We start from the raw sequence: 21,571 nt of genomic DNA on the forward strand, positions 1-21,571 counted from the left end.
CCGACTGTGCTACTATGGCTATCCTCGGGGGGGGGGGGGGGTACTATGGGGCCCACTTAGCAGCAGTGGTGTGTGTGCGCACCCGCACTGCTACTAGTGTGTACCCGTAGCAAGGTTCGGCTCGCACTACTACTACTTAATAGTAGCGTGGGGCTCTTACCTAGCGCTACTGCTAAGGATCTACCTATAAGCTATTTTCTAATAGTGAGAGTTTATGTCCGGCTGTAGCGTCGACTATTTGATCAATTCGTGGTAACAGAAAGGGGTCCTTTGGGCATGCCTTGTTGACGTCCTTGAAATCGACGTAGAGGTACCAAGACTTCTCCTTCTTCGGTACCATGACTAGGTTCGCCAACAGATGGGAGTGTTTGATTTCTCGGATGAATCCTGCTTCCAACAATTTGGCCAACTATTGCCTCATTGCTTGTCTCTTCAGCTTGGAGAATCTTTGTAGTGCATGCTTTCCTGGTTTAAACCCCTCGATGATGTTGAGGTTGTGTTCTGTGAGCTCTCTAGGTATACCTGGCATTGTAGAAGGGTTCCAGGATGTCCCAATTTTCGCAAAGAAAACCGCGCAACGCTTCGTCTAGCGAAGCGTCGAGGTGGGTACCGATTAAGGCCGTTTTGGATGTATCCTCGGGATGGACCTGAAATTTCATAATCTCATTGACTAGTTTGAATTATGTGGATTTGGATCGTTTATCAAGGACGACGCCATCTTTATTGATTGTTGCACGTAGCTCGGATAACTCCTCGGCGGTTAAGGCATGTGTATATTTTACCAAACATACTGGGTCACACACTTAAGAACCTTTGATCTTGTTGAGTCGTAGATGAGTTAGGAGTATTGCATAATATCACTTGGAATGTTTTGGAGGTAACATAAATCGTCGAGAGGGAGAACCAGAAGATTTGGTGCGTTTGATTTTTTATAGTACTTCCACCGAAACACCTAAAGGTACATTAAAAGATTGGAATAGAAGATGCCATCTTTGTGACAAAAAAATTGGAACACAAGACCTGCCGAAATGGTGTCGGTGTTCCCATCGTTTGAAGCCGCCACTCCGGCGACCAACAGGATCCACCTTCACCCATCACGCACCTCGTGGCAGACCGCAAAGCAGGCAACCGTCCGACCCCTCTGCCGCACTGGCGCAACTCCGCCACTCACTACACCCCAAAGCTTGTACATTGCACCCGCATGGAAATGAACCCTAGATCTGGGTAATGAGCGCCCAGAAGTAGCCACAAGGTCCAGCAACAATGGGAAGGCCATGCCCAAGGAAGCTAGCAGACGGATTAGGAGCCTGTTGGATCTTGGATCTGGCGGATCCAACCTCGAGCGGCTGCCAGGAAACCCTCCACGACCGCTGCCCAACCGCGAGTAGGTGTGCCAACATGACACGGTGGTAGTAGCCTACCTCACACCCATGCGCTCCGAGAGTCGTGCCGCTACCAAGCAGGGCCACGGCTGGGCGATAGAGATCCGTGCCTCGTCTTTGCGTGAGATAGAGGGGGAACGCCCGGGTAGCAGGGGGAAGAGGAGGAGGTGCCTTGTCGCCACCGTGGCCTGGCTGAAGGTCGGCGGCCATGGCGACTGAGAGGAGAGCAAAAGAGGAGTTGGTTGGGGCGGCGCCGGCGTTAGCCCCGTGAGTCACATGAGCAACCCACGAGATGCGAGCAAAAACTTGGTTCTGGTATCCTAAACTCAATTGCACATATGATATCGATTGTAGTTTGGATCTCTATATCTCTTCTTTTGTAAAATTAGGTGGGGAACGGTGATGAAGATCGCCATGGTAAAGCAACTGAAAATCGGTTATACTCCCTAAAAAAATCGGTTATACTAAATAAGTTTTTCGAGCCTACAATTATTATTTTTGTCCTTTATACAAAAACAAAATCGTGTTTGTTTGTAACACTGACAAATCTGATTCATAAAAAGGGATCTTACATTCCTACGCTGCTACTCCCTCCATTTCTATATACAAGGCCACAAACTCATATTACAGATACCAAGATAAAATTTAATTTCTTGCTCTGTAAACCCGTTTTTCTTTTCGTTTAGTGGGATTATTAATACAACACATGCATGCAAAGAAGGGATTGAAAGCTGATTTTTTTTTCACTTTTGTCTCGATTAGTGTTGGTGGCCTTGTATAGATGCAAAGTGTATTTTTCATAGTGGCCTTGTATAAGTAAATGGAGGGAGTATTATCATGATGAAGGAGCGCCCATCTCATCTAGCAATGTTGCAATGTCATAGAGTTCAGGTTTTGGAGGATATCCTCAATGTAAACTGCTTCCTCAATGGTGCCAATTACAAGGGCAATACTAGCTTCACCATCAGCTTTGGAAATGCGAGGAGTCAACCGCCGGTGGCAAACCGATCGAATGACAACAGATAAAAAGAAGGAAAACAAGGAAAGGAATTGGTGCAGCCCTTAGGAGATGAATGGAGAGCGTGAGATGTACAGGTAGAGGAAGATGACAAAGGGGGATCTATATATGGGTCCCTTCTTCCTAGATATATATAGACGGATCCTGTATTTGGAGGGCCTTCCGCGGGATAAAATTACCCCTTGCTAATTCTATTTACAGGGAATGACACAACTGGCAAACTTTTATTGGACTGAAGCACAACAATATCTTCTCTGACGACATACCTATATAGATATAGATACCCAATCCGACACAATCAATCCAGTCAACATGGGCACATTACAGTTACTGGGCAACCAAACATCCTTCCTCAATTGTCTTAGGCGAACATCTTTTGGACTAAAGTTCACAAGGAAGTGAAAGAGCTACGCTCCCACATCAATCTTGTCGCCATGTGCTTCATCTGCACCATCACCATTTGGGGTAGCCTCCATACCCCCCGCCTCAACATCTGCCACTGAATTGCTGCCAGTGCTAGTAGGCGAGTCAAGTAAGGGAGCAACCGGCTTGTCAGACGAACCTCCTTGATCTGATGGAATGGGAACCCCGCCCCCCGTCACCTTGTCAGTGTTGACATCCATCATCTCGTGCGGCTTTTGGGCTTTTTGGTGCACTGATCGACGGCATACATTGCTCAGTGGAACAAACTCCTGTCACGTGAAAAGAAATGCAAAAATAAATTATTTGGTATAAACATCATAAAACAAACTAAACTCATTACTCCTTTTTATTTGACTACATAGTACTCCCTCCGTCGAAGTGAATAAGTCATCTTAGGTTGTGCACCGCAACCAAGGAGAAGGGGAAAACAAGAAAACTTAATGTTTATTTGCTAATTAATAGCATTGCATGCAATGAACTAACCATTGCATGTCGTGTTTGATAGTCTCAAGTTATTGAAAGCATGCACATCCCACATCTCTTATTGGTTGATATGTCAAGAAATAAAAAACGAGGTGGAAGTTAATGTACCGCGTCCAAGTGTTTTGGGATTATTTGGTTTTCGTAAGGTGACTTATACACCTAGACGGATGAAGTAAGATAAGTAGCCTAGCACAAAAAATATAGTCCTCCATTCATTTATTTATATAAGGCCACTATGGAATATACATTTTGCATCTACTCTCTCCGTCCAGGTGCATAAGTCATTTTATGTTGTGCACCGCTACTAAAGCGGAGGGAAAAACGAGAGAACGTAATATTTATTTGGTAATTAATAGCATTGCATGTAATGAACTGACCATTACATGTCTTGTTTGGTAGTCTCCGGTCATCGAAAGCATAGACGCCCCACATCTCTTATTGGTTGATTCATTTATTTATGTCAAGAAAGAAGAAATGAGGTGAGTTAATGTATCGTGCCTAAGTGTTTTGAGATTATTTAGTTTTCATAAGGTGACTTATGCACCTAGACGAAGAGAGTATACAAGGCCACCAATAGTAATCAAGAAAAAATTAATGATATTTTCTGGTACTAGCAACCTATTTAATACTTGCATGCATGCAGTCATAATGACAGTCAGCTACATTATCCACTCAGTTTCCTTGCATGCATAGAGCGTATTAAGGGCATGTACAACCCCGGCGCTTAGGCCAGCCAGGATTCAAGTCCTGGCCGTTATGGGTAAATCCCGTTCCATCGAATGATTTTCGCTGGCGTCGATGCCTTTCTAGCGATCGGGCGCTTCCCTTTTTTTCTCCCGTACGAACCTTTTTTAACAAGCGCTATCCATTTTTTCCCACACGAAAAAGAATTAGATTAGCGCTTGAGTAGGCGCTCCTCTGTTGGGGAAACAAACTCCTACACCCACGCAAGTTCCATAATTAATTTATTTTATTGTCTAAGCACCTGATTAAGCGCTCTTGCATTGTAGATGCCCCAATGATCCTAGTAAATGAAAAGAAAAACCGACTTGCAAAATAGACATTAAATTTTACATTCGTACCTGTAATCTGAATTTGTGGCCTTGTATATAAAAATGGAGGGACTGTTTTTTCCCCAATCAATCTTATAGAAACCAGATTTCTTTTGTTGGTCGCCAAAAAAATTGCTGATTGGAAATGAAATGACATGGATACTTTGAAGTAAGTTTGGTTTCCTACAGAAAGTGGGATGGATTTTAATGGGTAGAGAAAAGACTGTGGCGAGCTACTCATTTATTGATGTCCAGGCATGTTATGAAGAACAAAACCACAGCCAACTACATATAAATTATAGGGCTGGAGGTCTGATTTGGAACTTCGGTTGTAGTTGGCTAATAACTTTCATGGAGTCCAAGATGAAGTCCAAAATCCAATTTATTATCTGGCAAACAGCCCGATAAATAATTCCAGGACCCAAGCTTGAATTAATTCTGACATCTAACCATGATGTAACAATGGAACCAGAGTAAATGCATGGACACTCCACAGTGTAGAGAGAAGGAGAATTACCTCAGAGTGATCATGATCATAACAAACAAGAAACCTGCAGCGGCACCCCCTTACGTCATGCCTGCGCCTTTGAACTTGAAGAACATGTGCATCAAAATAGCGGGCCTGCTCTTTACCTTCCTGTTCAATTCAGCACAGAAATCAACTTGATTAAATGATAACACTACATTACGAGACAGCTAAATCAACTTTCCCAGCGACCAAAAATCCTTACTCAGACCCTCAACAATACTCTAGTTTGAGTATATAATGCTGCCTTGAAAGAGTAGTAAAGTCATGCATTTTTCCTCTCAATGCTCTAATTTATGCACCTTATTTAATGAAAGTTGATTTATCCACTTTATAAATGGCCAGAGATAGGTTACATTACAGCCTTCATTTTGAAAAACAACACGAAGCTTTCAGTGCTTAATTTAATAATGAAGTAATAATAATATTTATTGGATAAATTCACACCCAATTTAAGATTGAAAATCAGTTTTAGTACTCAGAAGTATGACATAATAAAATGCATTGATTTTACGGTCCTTTGGTCATTCGCGTCTCGACTAATAAATAGCCAAATCAATGGTGCCGGTTGGACCAAGTGGCATCACAGGTATGTACTATGTAATACGATTACCAAGAATATGGAAAGACACAGAGTTATAGTTAAATGTCCTATGTAATCTTTTTTTTCTGCAAAAAATGATTCATATCTATTGTCAAAGTTCACCGAAAGTACAAAGCACCTCAAACATAATAAAATTATATCGAGATTCCGAGACCACCGAACGACCACTACCGCTGTCAGAACGAGCCGCCGACGCGCCGCTGTCGCCGCTCCCCTACCGGAGCCGGCTTGATGTAATCATATTAAAGATTATTAAAGTACTGAAACTTACAATTCTTAAAGTATTAAAGTAAAGCCATTTAATAAGTGTTGTCAATCACAATAGTTTGAGAACTCGCAAACTGGAATCATAACTTTTATAAGTATATACAAACAAGAAATAGAGCCTATATAAACTGCGGAAACTTGAGTGTCAACAAGAAACTTGAGTGAAACCCAAACGACATACCCATCACTACTCTATCATACGCCAACAAGTAACAGTAAGAAAATAACCGTGGAATAATAAGTTAACTAGCAGAATTTTCAAGTGCACAACAACAGCAAAATGGAGCAGCTGTCATGTTTCAGGAAGACATGAATTATCAAGTTGTGAGCTGCTAACTTGCCAAGTCAGGTGAAGAGAAGTTGTTTCAGATGGATACCTTAAAACACATAATGAGATCCCCAGGCAGCACATCAACACATTGAAGAGAACGCACTCTCACACATTTACAAACATCAACCCATTCATCCTCCTCGGGTCCAAGCCAAGTAAATCGAACTAGTACTTCCTGAAACACAAAAAATAAATAAGTGCAAGCACAGTTCACGTAATGCACACGTACTGAACCCGCAGTGGAGAGTGATTAAACACAAGAGGAACATGGGTATTGCGTAGTTCTCAAAAAGTAATGGAGTCCAGTTTTCACCCTTGACTGTGAAAACAAATGCTCAAATCATTTCTAACCACATGTATCACTTAGTACTCGATGGTTTGTGCAACTCCCACCAGCCCATTGGTGCCCGTCAAACACGTTTGCCTTCCGTGCTTGCTACATACACTAGACCTACATGATGCAAACTTCTTTCCGTACTATGGCTGTGACTTCTTCCTTTGGTGTGTGTGGAGGCTAAGAGTCTAAAACAATAATACTACTGCTGTTGTGATTCTCCATGGATGATTGGAAGAAAGAAATACTAGAATTATGGCAAATCATCCAACTTGGGCAGACACATCAAGAAACAAACTTTTGGCAGCTAGTACCGGTACCGCCATGGTGTGGATGACATGTAGTAAGCATAGAGGTCAATGGATCAGTTAGTTAATTTGGAATTAACAGAGAATGGTTGTTAGTTAATTTGGAAATTAAAACAACATAGATGCATATGCTTTACAGTTTGAATGCGCATAAGTATGGGTCTGGAATTTGCGCCTGGCTATCCATTGAAAAATTTCACCTGGTTATTCATTGAAAAAAACTCTTATGCAATGATATTTGTACCGAATGTTGTTGCTAGCTTGCTGCACATTTGTTGTATTATATATGTTTTTGCTGGCTTTGCTGCACATTGTATCAACCCTTTCTTCCCTTGTGAAGAAAAGGTTGATAAAACAAAATCACCATTCACTTCTTTGGGTTTCATTTCCCCCCGTAGAAGATTAAATACAAGGAACCCTCGTTAGTGATACCATGTTTTTGAAAATAACCATATACCCATAGTATTAACAAAATAGTAATGTGGCAATATCTCTAACAATTAATGCCCTTCTTCATATAGGGTAAAATATCAGAGGATAAATAAAACAGCAATCGCGCAATCTACTGTCTGAAAACTAGCAGTCTAGCAAACTAGCAGTACTATTTCTCTTACTTCTTTCCTTAAGGAAATGTACAAGTACAAGAACCTAAATAGGCACTTTGGTATGTTATATTGCACGTTCACACCATATAAAAAATCTATTATTTTCCCTATGCTGATTATAGATCATGAGATTGGTAGAGTGGGGTTCCATGGTGGCATGCAGCTGAATGCGCTCAGTACATGACGAAGTTGTCATGAAAACCACCATTGTAGTTTGATTCGCTTCAATTTCTACAGTTCAAGGATGATAACTGAAGGGGGTGAACTAACTTTTTTCTTTCTAAAACTCTGACATGTCTACACAGCTATATAATCATTGAAAGAAACATTCAATTTATATTTTGTTTTACATGATAAAACACAGAGATTGTGAAAGTAAGTTTTATACCACCAAGTATCAGCTTTCCGTATGAGCCTAAAGTAGCAAATACTCAAGATTCTTTATGTCTTCTTAACTGTTCAATATCTTATTAGTACTATCTTGTAGTGATACTTCGCCAACACACAGGACTCGTATAACATAAAGTTAGATAGGACTCGTACACCATAAAGTTGGATAAGACAGGTGTTCAAAATGTTATAACATCAACTGTCATCCAGCTATAAATAGAGAAGAAACGAAATCATCTCTAGCAAACTACTTGAACAAAGAATGGCAGAAATGAATTTACGAACATCAATCCTATTTAACAAAAAGTTCTATGGTCATTACCGGGTCCCTCGTTTCAATGAACCTGTGGGACATAAAGGCAGCAACATCGTACCTGTAACAACAAGAATTGGTCAAGCATGTAAAACTGAAAGGTTCATGCAAGTAACCCTCCTACCCCATACAGACTTACCCACACTCACGTGGAAAATTAAAACAGACATCAAACGCCACAAAAGAGGAAAGCATGGAATATGTATATATATATCTGCATACCATGCGCCATTTCTTGCTGAATTTGCCTCAAACTGGACATGGCCACCATCCGAAGAACTATTCCCTGATTGGCAACGACAGTATCAATAATCCACAATCAACAAGATACATGGTATATGTTTGGTCTGTTACAAAACTAAAATCTTCTGAAAGACATCAAATACTAAAATTGCGCCATGTGGCCTAGATTTCTGAATGAATTAAATAAAGGGCACACGGACCACGTGTCTTGCAATTGCCGAAATGAACCTCAATGACTGAGACCGCACGGCGACAAGTGTTGATGGACGTACAAAGACAAAGAACTATGAGCTAGGCTGTAAAGTCCTAGAATCCGACAACATTAACTTGAGTTCAAAATTTTGCCTGCGGTTCTCAATAAAAGTAATGGGCCCATGAATCACGTGTCCTGGAATATCCCAAATGAGCTTGAACGACTAGGACAGCGGGACGACATGTTTTGAAGGGCCCTAAAAAAAGTACAGGCTAGGCTGTATATGAAGTCCTAAAACACATCAAAATAAACTGGGTTGTCATTTTTGCCCTAGTTCTGCATAAAATTAACTGTATGCGTCAACAACTTATTGAGATAGCATCACTATAAGCTTCACACGCATAAGAGTAACGGCGCACGGACCACGTGTCCTGTAATTTCCAAAATGGGCTTCAACAAGTTAACTAGACAGCATTGCAACAGGCTTCACATGCAAAAGAGTAATGGCGCACGAACCACGTGTCGTACAATTTCCCGAATGGGCGTCAACATATATTAGGAGCATAGCACTGATATGCATAAATTCTGCACCACCAGTGGACAGCTTATGACATTGTATGATCAGTGCAGTTATTACATTGTAAGATCAGTGCAGTTATTAATTACATTGTAAGGAAATAAACAGCTTATTAAGTTAAGATGGGGATTCAAGCAGCACCTGAGTAAGATCCGGCCACTGGGTGGTGTTCCTCGGCCACTGGGGGGACCATCATCTTCCTGGACTGCGCGGACATCTGGTTCTGGAACCAATTCCTCACCTGCGACCACCCAACACAAATCCACATAATATAGATCTGAATAAGGAAATAGCTAGGGTGGATGCGGATCTTGGGTTTTGGAGGGAAAGCCTAGTACCTGATTGTACTGGACAGGGACCTTGCCGTCGCCGGAGCGGTCCGGGGAGGCGTTCAAATCGTCGGTGAGGCCCTGGATGACAGGATGCTTGGGCATGGCGTTGAGGTCACGGAGGACCTCCTCCATCTTGGCGACCTCCGTGTCGGTGAACCGGAACAGGAGACTTGGCGCCTGCCCCGTCATACTTGTCCAGCCCTACCGCGGTGTGATGACTGAGAAGATTATTCCCCGCAGATGGAGAAGGAGATGGAGATGGAGATGGAGATGGAGATGGAGAGGGGTGGGTGGGAGGAGAAGCTTACGTTACAACCAGCCGCTCGATCTGCGGTAGTGTGTACAAGCTGTATCACGCGGCCGACGCACCCTCTTTTGGCACTCCTCACACACACGCAACCTACTTTTTCAATTAATATAGTGCAATTCACTCCATTAATTCTCCCGGATAAAACAAGGGGTGCCAGTTCCGGTCAGAATTCATGCAAGTTCGTGCTAGGTGTTTTGGGGTCCAATGTGGTATGTGGTTCAGTGTGCCAGGTTGTGTACTATGGCACTGAGCTTATTTGCATTGATTTACCCCGTCCCTAGCAAGCGATTCACCATATTGAGATTTACGATTTACCGAAATGGGTCAAATCATGGTCGCAGGTGACTACACCTAGCCCGCGGGCAGTCATAACTGCCCAGCCCCAGCGAAATTCCGTCGTTGTTCCCAACTGTGAGCCATGCACGGACAGAAATTGACCCGTCCCTCCTCCGTGAACCTCGCTGATAGACGTCCATCCCTTCACCATTCCTAGATATATGGTTAGTGTATGATTAAACCCTGTCTAAAATAGTGAGATCAGCCATGATGTCATCCTAGGACATGAGATCAGCAGTGGTGTCATCTAGGACATTGACATAAGCACTTAGGTCATCCATCTCATTGAGTTAGGTTATTTGTCTTATAATAGCATCTACAGCCATGGACAGCTAATTCGGGTCCTCAAATGCCCGCGGACACGCCCGACCGGTCACGCCTCATATGCTAGCTTCCACAGCCGCATCCCTCGTATCCAAAACCCCAAACCCATGCAATCCATGGAACGTTACGTATAAACACGATCAACACGTAGTTCATCGGATCACCATTTCATCGCCGGACAAAAGGACCATAGTTCATCGGAGTTCCTCGGCGGACAGTACAAATCCATACTACAAACTACTTAAAACATAGATAAAACATAAATAAAATGGGGAAGGGAGGAGGAAATCACCATTTCCTCGAGGGCCCCTTCCTCTTATGGTTGTCGGCGCGGCTGTGGCCCTCCTCCATGTAGGCGTCGTTGTGCGGCGGTGCGTTTTCGTTGGAGCTGGAGGTGCAGCCGTCCGTCAGGTCGGAGTTCTTAGAGCACGCTTGCCCCGAAAGCCTCCGGATCAGGCAGTCCATAAATGAGCCAAAAACCTTCATTATGCATTGCTACTCACGAATGACCACTTCAAAAAAAATGCAAGTATGTATGTCATTAACAATTGCAAACATAAGTTTCTTTTTACTACATTTGTTGTATCTACTATCACAGTATTCCTCATTCGACCTGTTCTGACTCCAATAATAAGAAAAATGAAAAAGGGAAAATATAGATAATCTGCCGCAACTGCACTTCGGTGTCAAGGATTCAGTTTGCCGCTTCAACATCTCATTATCTTGCAGCAATGGAAATTTGCCCCAAAATTACCTTTTGCAACTCTTCAAATCTCTTCATTGAAGCAGTCAGTGAGGTCTTAACCTACAAACAAAGATTGTCCTGTAAGCATTGCAGACTTCAATCATGGGAGAATATAGGAGTGTACAAGGACATATACAGAAAATGGAACCAACCTTTGAAAGTTCATATTGTAGCTCCCTATTTTTTGCCAATTCCGTGTCATATTGTGCGCATCCGTGATAACCTTGAGGTAAGATCTCTGCACAAAGCTTCCCACTCTGTCGCTACCTTCTACTCCCTCCGTTCGAAATTACTTGTCTCGAAAATGGATGTATCTAGAACTAAAATACATCTAGATACATCCATTTCCGCGACAAGTAATTCCGAATGGAGGGAGTACCAATGAATGAAAACAGACCTTACTTGTCAGAGAAGCAAATGTGAAAGCTGATTATAACATGCATGCTAAGTCGCTAACCCATAGAGACAACTAGACCAAATGTGAAAGCTTCCCATGTTGCCGAGGAAGTATATGAACACCCCTCAAAAACATAAATTAGCAGTACTTGACACAAACAAACTTGTACAGGAAAAAATAACACTTCCGAATTTAATAGGCTTCAAAGATTGCAAGTAAGGCATACTGATGAGCTGCAATGCAATCTTCAATGTTCAGTACTTGTACACGCTATGCTCCTGCGGTGCAACCCCTAGCTCATCGTGGCTTCACAAAATCTGACATTGTATAGGATGTATTTTAGCAAAGGGTGAAATTGCATACATATACATCTGAAGTCATATGTAGTACGTGTCTAGTCATCCTACGAATGCTCGAGCTCAGAACTGCATTTCTTATAAAAACTTTAGACGTGTTCAGGACACACATGTAGGAAATGACAAGTCTAATGATCACCCATTTTTATAGGTTCAAAGACAAATAACAAAAATTAACTACACAGAGTTAGATGTCAGCGAAGCTTAAAACTGCAGTAAAAACATTAGATATACACATTTGAAAATTAATCACGGTGGAACAACATAAGATTGCATTTAGATTTCAGAATTAAACATTGGCATATCTCATAGTTTAAAACAAAGGCACTCAACAGAAAAGTGCATAAAAGATTCCGAAATAACTCAACACGCTGCTTAAGCTAGCATCATAGGAGGGGATGTAGATGTACAAAAATTGAGAGAAAACCTTTGTCTAGAACAGCAACACAGCACATGAGCTACATTCGGTGGCCGAGCTCACTGATCAGTGGAGAAGGCCGGAATACCGAGTACGTAGCAGCACGACAGAGGAACACCTATGTTAATGCTGCCCATACAGTTGATTTAACTCTTACTAGTTCTTACTAAATTTATATAATCTGGGACAGTTTAACCGACAAAAAAGTGAAGCAAATAGCATCTTCAGTTCAGCAAAAGGCTCTTACTAGTTCATACTGCTAAATTTACATAAACGGAATGTCATCTTTGTTTGTTCGTGTGATTGGCAGTAACAAAAAGCAGATGAATCACATACAACTGATGTAGGTGAACATCCGAACTAATTTAAGTAGTACATGGTAGAGTCACATACCACTGATTTTTTTCTTGGATACACTACAGCCTTTGGAATTTTCTGCAGAAACCGTAAAATAGAAAGAAAGAAAAATGAGTAAAATCCATTGAATCTACAGAAATAAACATAAATGCAAAAGTATCACATTAAGACACATCTAAATGTAGTTACGGCCAACGAAGAGACAAGCAAGTGGAGCACTAATTGCTAAGGAGTAGCAATAGATACTGAACTGCGATAAAAAACAATAGACACGTAGTTCATCCAATCCAATCGATCCAGCCCTAGGACCGAACCCTCCTAACCCTAGCAACCAATGGGGCCACCGGCCAACACTGACGCTACCAGAATCGCATCGATCACGCGGCACCACAGAGGAAGGAATGCTGCGCGGGTGGGGGCGGGATTACCTTGAGGATGCCGAGCTTGACAGAGCCGTAGAGGATGCCGACGCTGAAGGCGGAGACCCTAGCCACCTGCAAAGCAACATCCATCACGAGGACAAGAAACCGGTCCGTCAGTCAGTCAGTCATCCAGATCTGATCCGCGAGGATGAATCGAGAATCGGGGGAGAGGGACGCGTGGGTTGCCAGCGTGGGTGGTAGTGGCAGCGACCAGATCGTGGGGGAGAGGAGTTCGACCGAGGGGTGGGGTGTTCACGAAGAGTTTGGTGGGGTGGGAGTGGATCTGGTGGTGGGTGGTGCGGCAGTCACTCAGTAGTAGCGTGGGGTGTCTCATTTTAATACATAGTTTCAATCTACACATAGCTACTTGTAATTCTACATGTGCAATGATTTGAAATTATATCCATGGACTTGCAAGTTTAATCTTGATGAGATGTACCACTTCACAAACTTGCCAAAATCATAAGATTTCTCTCTTACATGTATCACGTCAGCATTTTAGGCATCTTACCCACTACTTTCTCATGCGAATATATGAGCTCTCGAATTTTAGCATTTCAATGCAACCAAATGTATCACAACATTTGTTTCCCCTTTTAAAGAAGTATAGATGGATGAATTTTCACACAAGGATAATGAATCATAAATGTGGATCGATATTTGTATGCACATTGGTTACTTCATCATATCTAATATGATAACTTTATAGGAAAACTTTGTAGCAACATTCTAATGTCATATATCCTATTCAATGCGCTTCTCAACTAACATAAATTCATCAAGTAGAACTGAAGCTATGTAAAAAGATCATTTACTTTATTTGGCTCAAGAACAGTATTATAAATCAGATTAAACCATCTAAAAAAATCAGATTTAGCAAAGTTTCGATTTGTGCCTACCCCCATACATCAACATCACATGAAAAATAATGGTTTTCACTTATCTTGTAAACATTTTAGATACATATCCTCTTCAACATCATAGTATATCAGTATTGCACTCACTCTCAACAACTACAATTGGCGCATCGTATTGGTATCTACAAACAAACAACAAATAATAGATGGCAATAGGAAAATCAACTATTAATAACATTTCATGTGAAATAAGCGTAGAGAGATGTGTGAGTAGTCGCTTCCACCTTGGGCTACACTACACCAAGCATCGGCGTAGAGAGATCTGGCATGGCAAAGCACGCACTGATAATCACTGAAGCAATATGTTAATGTAGATTACAAGTAATTTCCAATCTATTTGAGTATAGTGTGCACCACATTACTCCATAGCTATTATGAAATGAACAAGTGAAAAGAGCCATTGACTATATCACCCCCGTTATGGACATGAAGGTCACGTCAGCTGCCCGTGGCACTACTAAACTTCAAATCAAGAAATTATCATTCGAACAGAGGGAAGAGCCCAATAACTGCTTGTCGGCACTGATATCCTGAGTGATGATCCTCTGTGATCAATGCAGGAAGGCACCACTTTCTTCTTCAGAGGCCAGCATATTTGGGAAGCAGTTATTAGGGAACTTTTATCAAAAGGTCTATCACATGCTAAAGAAGTAGCCTTCCGACAAAAATAGGTGTGATCATTGAAATCTGGGTTAGATAGAAGCAATGTTTAAATTTGAACTGTGCATGAGTCTCAGAATGTTTTGTTGGTGCCATGTTGACACATCAGTTGTATAGGTCACACCTAGAACTAGCGTCACCACCGCAAAAGAAATGAAGAAATAGATTAGTAACTTGTACCAAAGGCGTCTACTGTGCCATATTATCTCTGTATCTTTTTTTCAATCTGTTTGTATTGATAGCTGAGAGTGACACTTAGGATGATAATTCAGATATCATTTTTGTATTTAAGATGCAGGCTGAATTTCTTAATTGGAAAAATGGCATCATTTTGACGAGTCAGAACTAAATTGCAAGAATTATGTATATCAGTGGCATCATTTTGACTGAGACGGACCAAACCAAACAGAATGTTATAAGCAACGGATAAACAGAGCACTAAATTTCAATCACAGATAGGGTTGATTCTTGAATCTGGCAAGTTATGGGAAGGTGTGTGCTTACAGGGAAGGAGAAATCCCCAACATGACGACACCGATGAACCAGGCGAAGAAGGAGACGCTGACCCAGCCCCGCACGAGGCTGGACGGCCTCGCGTACTGGAGGATGCTACCGTAGAAAGACGTGATCCCAGTGAAGATCATCATCCTGGAGAAAGTGATGGCCAGCATCTTCAACAGCGTCTGCAGCACATGCAACAAAAGATCTCCCATCTCTTGAGAAACCAGAAAAATACGACTGGCAAAACGGAACGCAATTCGCAAGCCGGTCATGCACAATCGCATCAAGCTTCTACAGGCGAAGAAAATAGCCACCGTTGCCACAGTTTTACTGAAACACGCAATGTAACCAGATCTCATATCTCATCAGAAAATACAAGTGGATGCAATCCGCAAGTGCCTAATTCTTTTTGCCAGACATATGACATACAGAGCAATACGAAGCCGATTTGCAGGGTAAAAATATATGAAGGGAATGATGATGTACGTACCATCTCCCTCCGGAGCTCTTCCTTGTAACCAAGCTTGTTTAGGCGCTTCTCACCGGAGTCCTGTCCACCTCAATCTGCCCCAGGCTCGAACCACCACATCGCTATCCTTGTCCTCCGCCCCAGCACGGCGCCACCGCTGCCACTGCTTCTGCACCCAAGCGGTGACGCCCCAGCCGCTCCACCCCTTCACCTTCAGTGACGCGGCCGCCCCGCTCCCATACTATTACTCAGTGCCCGCAACACGAGTTGGCGGCTAGGGTTAGCCGCAGGGGCGCGCATAGGATGGGATTGGGAACAGCGAGGAGGTGCTGGGGATCGACTGGTGGCGGCCAACGCGAGAGCCGGATGGCGGCGGCGGCGGCGGTTCCTCTCGGATCTCAGAGGCGGCGAAGGGCTCCGCGGCTGGGGCGTCCTTGACGATGGAACCAGGAAACAGATCGAGGGGAGGGGAGTGGAGGCTCGTTGGCTGATTTTTTTCGGTTACGGGAGAGACGAAAAAAAAACCAAACGATGACGGAAGGAGAGACGAAGAAAACCAGACAATGATGGGATAGGGCTTGGTCAGCCAGAGAAAAAAAAAATCCTATGAGACCGGGTCTTAGAGGCCATCACGTGAGACCCACTCGAATGAATGACACCAGCGACGAGGTCATACGGCGTGGCTGCTGACAGGATCGTCTCGCAAGGACGCCGGTGACAAGATCTTTCAGTGCAGCCATGGACAATAACTTGTCACTTCATCGTCCCGAGCGGCCGCCGGTGACGAGGTGTGTGGCCGTCATGAACGACAGCCATACAAGGCAAACCCTAGGTCATGTTTAGTAGTACCTGTGTTAAATACCTCTAGGAATCGCAATGGGGAATAGCTGTCGGGAATGAAAATTGATGGGCAAAGTAGTATTATCTGCTTTGAGATTGATGTCACATGTCATCCATCAAAGTGGGTCTCACGTGATGGCCTGTGAGACCCGGTCTCATAGGATTTTTTTCATCGACGTGGGGGCGAGGGGGGAAGGAACCGATCGCGGGGTGGGTCGCCGAAGGAAGGGCAAGACACGGTCATGGGCAGGAAAAAGAACCTTTATTTACACATTAATTTTCTTAAAATCAGTTATTTTGTTTCCAAATTAATGTGATTGAGCGATTTAAGGTAAGGTTAATTAATTTAGATTTGATCTTTAAAGATTGATCATGATTAATTCTTTTCACGTAAAGACATTACTAAATAATTTGCGCCAACATGGAAAGTTTTGATCCGTTCAGATTTTTTTCGTTGTGTGAGAGGGTGACGCAAAACTAAACCGGTGAGGTGGGGGAGGGGATGAAAAAAACCAGTCGAAAAAAATCCGAACGGAAGTGGTGGGACGAAAAAAACCTGGACGCAATCCTACCAACTGCACCATTAGAAATAGAGATTATCACAAGAATAACAAAACCAATTGACTAATCTTTTCATCACTAAATTATCTCAAAACTAATTTCTTCTTAATTGGTGTCGAAAGGAGAGGGGAGGGGAATGGGAGGCACTCACATATGAAGTCGAGGACGACGTGGCCGTCAGAGTGCCGCCCAGTGGGGTGGTGGAAGAAGGCACGCGCCCCTCCGGCGGCGCGATGCAGAGCCCCCTTATCGCCGCATTAGTAGAAAAATGGTCAAATGTGAAGCACATTAGTGCCGGTTTGAATTTGAGCCGGCACCAATGTGACCATTTGTGCCGGTTCCAACGGCTAGCCGTGCCGCTACCATTAGCACCGGTTCGTGCCACGAACCGGTACTAAAGAGAGTGGTGGCAGGATGTTGTCAGTCTGGGTCCCCTCCGGCACCTTTAGTACCGGTTCGTGTCACAAACCGGTACTAAAGGTCGTCCTACATAAACCCTTCGTCCACCCAAGCTCGCTCTGTTCTTCCCCTTTCCCCTCTCCTCTCTATTCTTCCCCTCTTCCTCTCGAGCTCATCACACATTTTGCCCAAATTTTGTCAAGATTTGAAGGCCCCCATCCATTCAAATGATCACAAAGGTTAGCAACTTTGTCCTTTCATCTCTCATTGTTAGATTAGCTCTTGCAATGCTTTATATAGTGATTAATTTTTGAGTTTAGTAATTTGGGAGGAATTATATGTGCTAGTATTTGATTTATATGCAATTTGAGGTCAAAAATAACACTTAGTTTGCATATGTAGGTGTGGTTTACTTAGTGCCTTCTAAATCTCCGTCGTAACCACCGTCGATCGCCCGCACCGTCCCGTCGCCGGCACCACCTTGTGGCGAGCCCCTTGTTCATGAATGTTTTATATAAAAAATTGATGTTTGTATGATTTGGATATATAGTTACTCGTATATTATCTTACCCGTACGTTGTTTGTTATACATAGTGCCATGGTTTTGATATCCGTCCCCGTCGGCCCTCGTCCTTGTTATGATTCGGATGTGGTATATTCTCTTTTAAAACTATTTGTTGCATTTCGTGTTTATGACAAATTATGCCCATCAAGTTGACATAGATATTTGTATGTAGGAGGTATGTGAACCGGAAATTCCAACCGACCCTATTGTCGAGAGGTTAAATTTAGTTGAAAGAGAAAACGAGGCTTGGTATCACAAGAAATTGTTGTACCCGAGTTGCGAAGCTTGAAGATTAGAAAGATTAGAAAATATGCGTCACCCTCTCACACAACGAAAAAAATATGTGCTTGAAGATTCGATACATAAAGTTCATACATATATAAAGATCAAAATGGAGAAAATGCGCTTGAAGATTAGAAAGATTAGAAAATATGCCATTCCTAGTGAGGCTTGGTATCATTATGTTGTTGGATCAATTGTTACCTTAGTTGCGATCTTGATCGCATTTGTTGTTGCATTTAAGTGCTATAGCTAGAGAGTTATTTGTTTGTTGCATTTAAGTGTTGTATGAACTTTATATATGTATGAACTTTATGTATGAACTTGTATTAATTTGGTATTTTCGGTGTTGTGTAATGAAGATGAGTCGACAATGGATGTACGATGACCGATGCTCTCCCGAGTTCATTAATGGCGTGCAAACTTTTCTGCTTGTGGGTGAGGCAAAAAGCAGGCGGATGGTTTTATGCCTTGTCCATGTGCTGGCTGTAAGAATGATCACAATTACTCTAAGTCAAGAACCATTCACGTCCACTTGTTTGAGTCCGGTTTCATGCCCCACTATAATGTTTGGACCAAGCATGAAGAAAGAGGGGTTATGATGGAAGACAATGAAGAAGAAGAGGAGGACGACAGCTATCCTGTCCATGGGTTCCCTGAATACGATGATACAACAATGGGGGAAGAAGCTGAACCAGCAATGCGGGAAGAAGCTGAAGAAGAGGCATCAGATGAGCCCGCTGATGATCTAGGTTGGGTCATTGCCGATGCAAAGAGAAACTGCGCAAGTGATTTGGAGAAGAAGAAGTTGCAGCACATGTTAGAGGATCACAAGAAATTGTTGTACACGAATTGCGAAGCTGACAAAAAAAAGTTGGGCAGCACACTGGAATTGCTGCAATGGAAGGCAGAGAATGGTGTATCTGACAAGGAATTTGGAAAGTTGCTGGTAATGGTAAAGAATATGCTTCCAAAGGACAAAGAATTGCCCGAGAGTACGTACGAAGCAAAGAAGGCTGTCTGCCCTCTAGGGTTAGAGGTGCAGAAGATACATGCATGCCCTAATGACTGCATCCTCTACCGCGGTGATCAGTACGATGATTTGAATGCTTGCCCGGTATGTGGTGCATTGTGCTATAAGATCAGCCGCGATGACCCTGGTGATGTTGAGGGCGAGCGCCCCAGGAAGAAGATTCCTGCCAAGGTGATGTGGTATGCTCCTATAATACCACGGTTGAAACGTTTGTTCCAAAACAAAGAGCATGACAAGGCGATGCGATGGCACAGAGAAGACCGTAAGAAAGATAGAAAGTTGAGAGTACCCGTTGACGGGCCGCAGTGGAGAAAAATCGAGAGAAAGTACATGAAGGAGTTTGAAGGTGACACAAGGAACATATGGTTTGGTCTAAGCTTGGATAATTGTAGGAAGAATGTGTACCTGGGACATCGTCGATTTCTTCCGAGCAGGCATCCCGTAAGAAAGAAAGGCAAGCATTTGAAAGGTGAGGCGGATCACCGGACGAAGCCTCATCACCGTACTGGTGCTGATGTACATGATATGGTCAAGGATTTGAAGGTAGTCTTTGGAAAGGGTCCTGGCGGACAACCTGTTCCGAATGACGCTGACGGACGCGCACCCATGTGGAAGAAGAAATATATATTTTGGGACCTGCCCTATTGGAAAGAGCTAGAGGTCCACTCCGCAATCGACGTGATGCACGTGATGAAGAATCTTTGTGTGACCCAGCTTGGCTTCTTGGGCATGTATGGGAAAACAAAAGATACACCTGAGGCACGGGAGGACCAGCAAGGTATGCACGGAAAAGGCGGCATACATCAGGGTCATGCCAGCTACGCTCTTACCAAAGAAGAGAAGGAAATCTTCTTTGAATGCCTGCTCAGTATTAAGGTACCGTCTAGCTTCTCGTCGAATATAAAGGGAATAATAAATATGGCAGAGAAAAAGTTCCAGAACCTAAAGTCTCATGACTGCCACGTGATTATGACGCAACTGCTTCCGGTTGCATTGAGGGGGCTTCTACTGGAAAACGTTCGATTAGCCATTGTGAAGCTGTGCATTCCTCAATGCAATCTCTCAGAAGGTAATCGATCCAGAAATCATACCAAGGTTAGAGAATGATTTGGTGCAATGTCTTGTCAGTTTCGAGTTGGTGTTCCCACCATCCTTCTTCAACATCATGATGCACATCCTAGTTCACCTATGCAAAGAGATTAACACTTTGGGTCCAGTATTTCTACACAATATGTTCCCCTTTGAGAGGTTCATAGGAGTCTTAAAGAAATATATTCATAACCGTGCTAGGCCAGAAGGAAGCATCTCCAAGGGCCATGAAAATGAGGAGGTCATTGAGTTTTGTATTGACTTTATTCCCGACCTTAAGCCGATTGGTGTTCCTGAATCGTGGCATAAGGGCAGACTAGATGGAAAAGGCACGCTAGGAGGAGATCAAATAATATGTATGGACGGAAATTCTCTCACTGAAGCACACTACACAGTTCTACAGAATTCCGCCTTGGTGGCTCCGCATATGGATGAACACAAGAATTTTCTATGCTCCAAACACCCGGAGCGGTCTGATGACTGGATTACACGTGAATAAATGATGACTTTCGCCGACTGGTTACAGACACGTACCATGCATGACACCTCTATTGAAGAGATTTTTTTTCAAAACTGTGATGATTTTTATAGCAAATTCGGTATATATACGTCCTCACACAAGAAAATCAAAACTAGCACCCCGTCGGCCTCCAGTTGGCCGAAGAGGGGCTCTTCGGCCTGCGGTTGACCGAAGTGGGCTCTTCAGCCTCCCGTTGGCTGAAGAGTACCCCAACTGGACCGAAGAGTACTCTTTGGTCTGCCGTAGGCCGAAGAGTGCTCTTTGGTCATCCGTAGGCCGAAGAGTACTCTTTGGGGCCCAAGGGCTAGCATAGGCAGAATAGCACAACCATGCAGCTTCAGCCTCCTGTTAATGCGAAAAGTTGGGGCCCGAGGACTCTTCGGCCTACGGTTGACCAAAGAGTGCTCTTCGGCCTACGGTAGACCAAAGAGTCCTTTTCAGCCCAGTTGGGGCACTCTTCGGCCAACGGGAGGCTGAAGAGCCCACTTTGGTCAACCGCAGGCCGAAGAGCCCCTCTTCGGCCAACTGGAGGCCAACAGGGTGCTACTTTTGATTTTGGTGCGTGAGGACGTATAGATTCCGAATTTGCTATAAAAATCATCACAGTTTTGAAAAAAATCTATTGAAGATGACATGTACTCGCTGTCCCCAGTTACCATCTTCGAATATAATGACTTTCAAAGGGTACGTGA

At 43.3% G+C, this 21,571-nt stretch overlaps 1 protein-coding gene across 2 annotated transcripts; it reads right to left on the minus strand.

Annotated features, from left to right (window-relative positions):
• Window positions 1-2,608: 2,608 nt before the first annotated feature.
• Window positions 2,609-9,771, minus strand: LOC125513165 (protein SAWADEE HOMEODOMAIN HOMOLOG 2-like). 2 transcript variants are annotated; one of them, XM_048678197.1, is made up of 8 exons: window positions 9,690-9,771; window positions 9,388-9,582; window positions 9,191-9,290; window positions 8,259-8,322; window positions 8,046-8,097; window positions 6,133-6,261; window positions 4,876-4,995; window positions 2,609-3,092 (listed from the first exon to the last, which is right to left on the minus strand). In XM_048678197.1, exons 2-8 carry the CDS (start codon window positions 9,568-9,570, stop codon window positions 2,808-2,810), a joined length of 933 nt encoding a protein of 310 aa, XP_048534154.1. In that variant the 5' UTR covers window positions 9,571-9,582; window positions 9,690-9,771; the 3' UTR covers window positions 2,609-2,807. The 2 variants fall into 2 exon arrangements, with proteins under 2 accessions (XP_048534154.1, XP_048534153.1); XM_048678196.1 differs by lacking the exon at window positions 9,690-9,771 and having other exon boundaries at window positions 9,388-9,683.
• Between the last annotated feature and the right edge of the window lie 11,800 nt (window positions 9,772-21,571).

The sequence above is a fragment of the Triticum urartu genome, chromosome 6 (genome assembly GCF_003073215.2).
Source record: "Triticum urartu cultivar G1812 chromosome 6, Tu2.1, whole genome shotgun sequence".
Lineage (NCBI taxonomy): Eukaryota > Viridiplantae > Streptophyta > Magnoliopsida > Poales > Poaceae > Triticum > Triticum urartu.

Bases quoted from the DNA above. Each gene is read 5' to 3' on its own strand.
- LOC125513165 (XM_048678197.1), bottom strand. From the start codon at position 9,570: ATGACGGGGCAGGCGCCAAGTCTCCTGTTCCGGTTCACCGACACGGAG. The intron at 6,262-8,045 runs GTAATGACCATA...TTTGTGTTTCAG, and splicing joins TCATTGAAACGAGGGACCCG to GAAGTACTAGTTCGATTTAC. The intron at 3,093-4,875 runs GTAATTCTCCTT...TTCACGTGACAG, and splicing joins ATGATCATGATCACTCTGAG to GAGTTTGTTCCACTGAGCAA.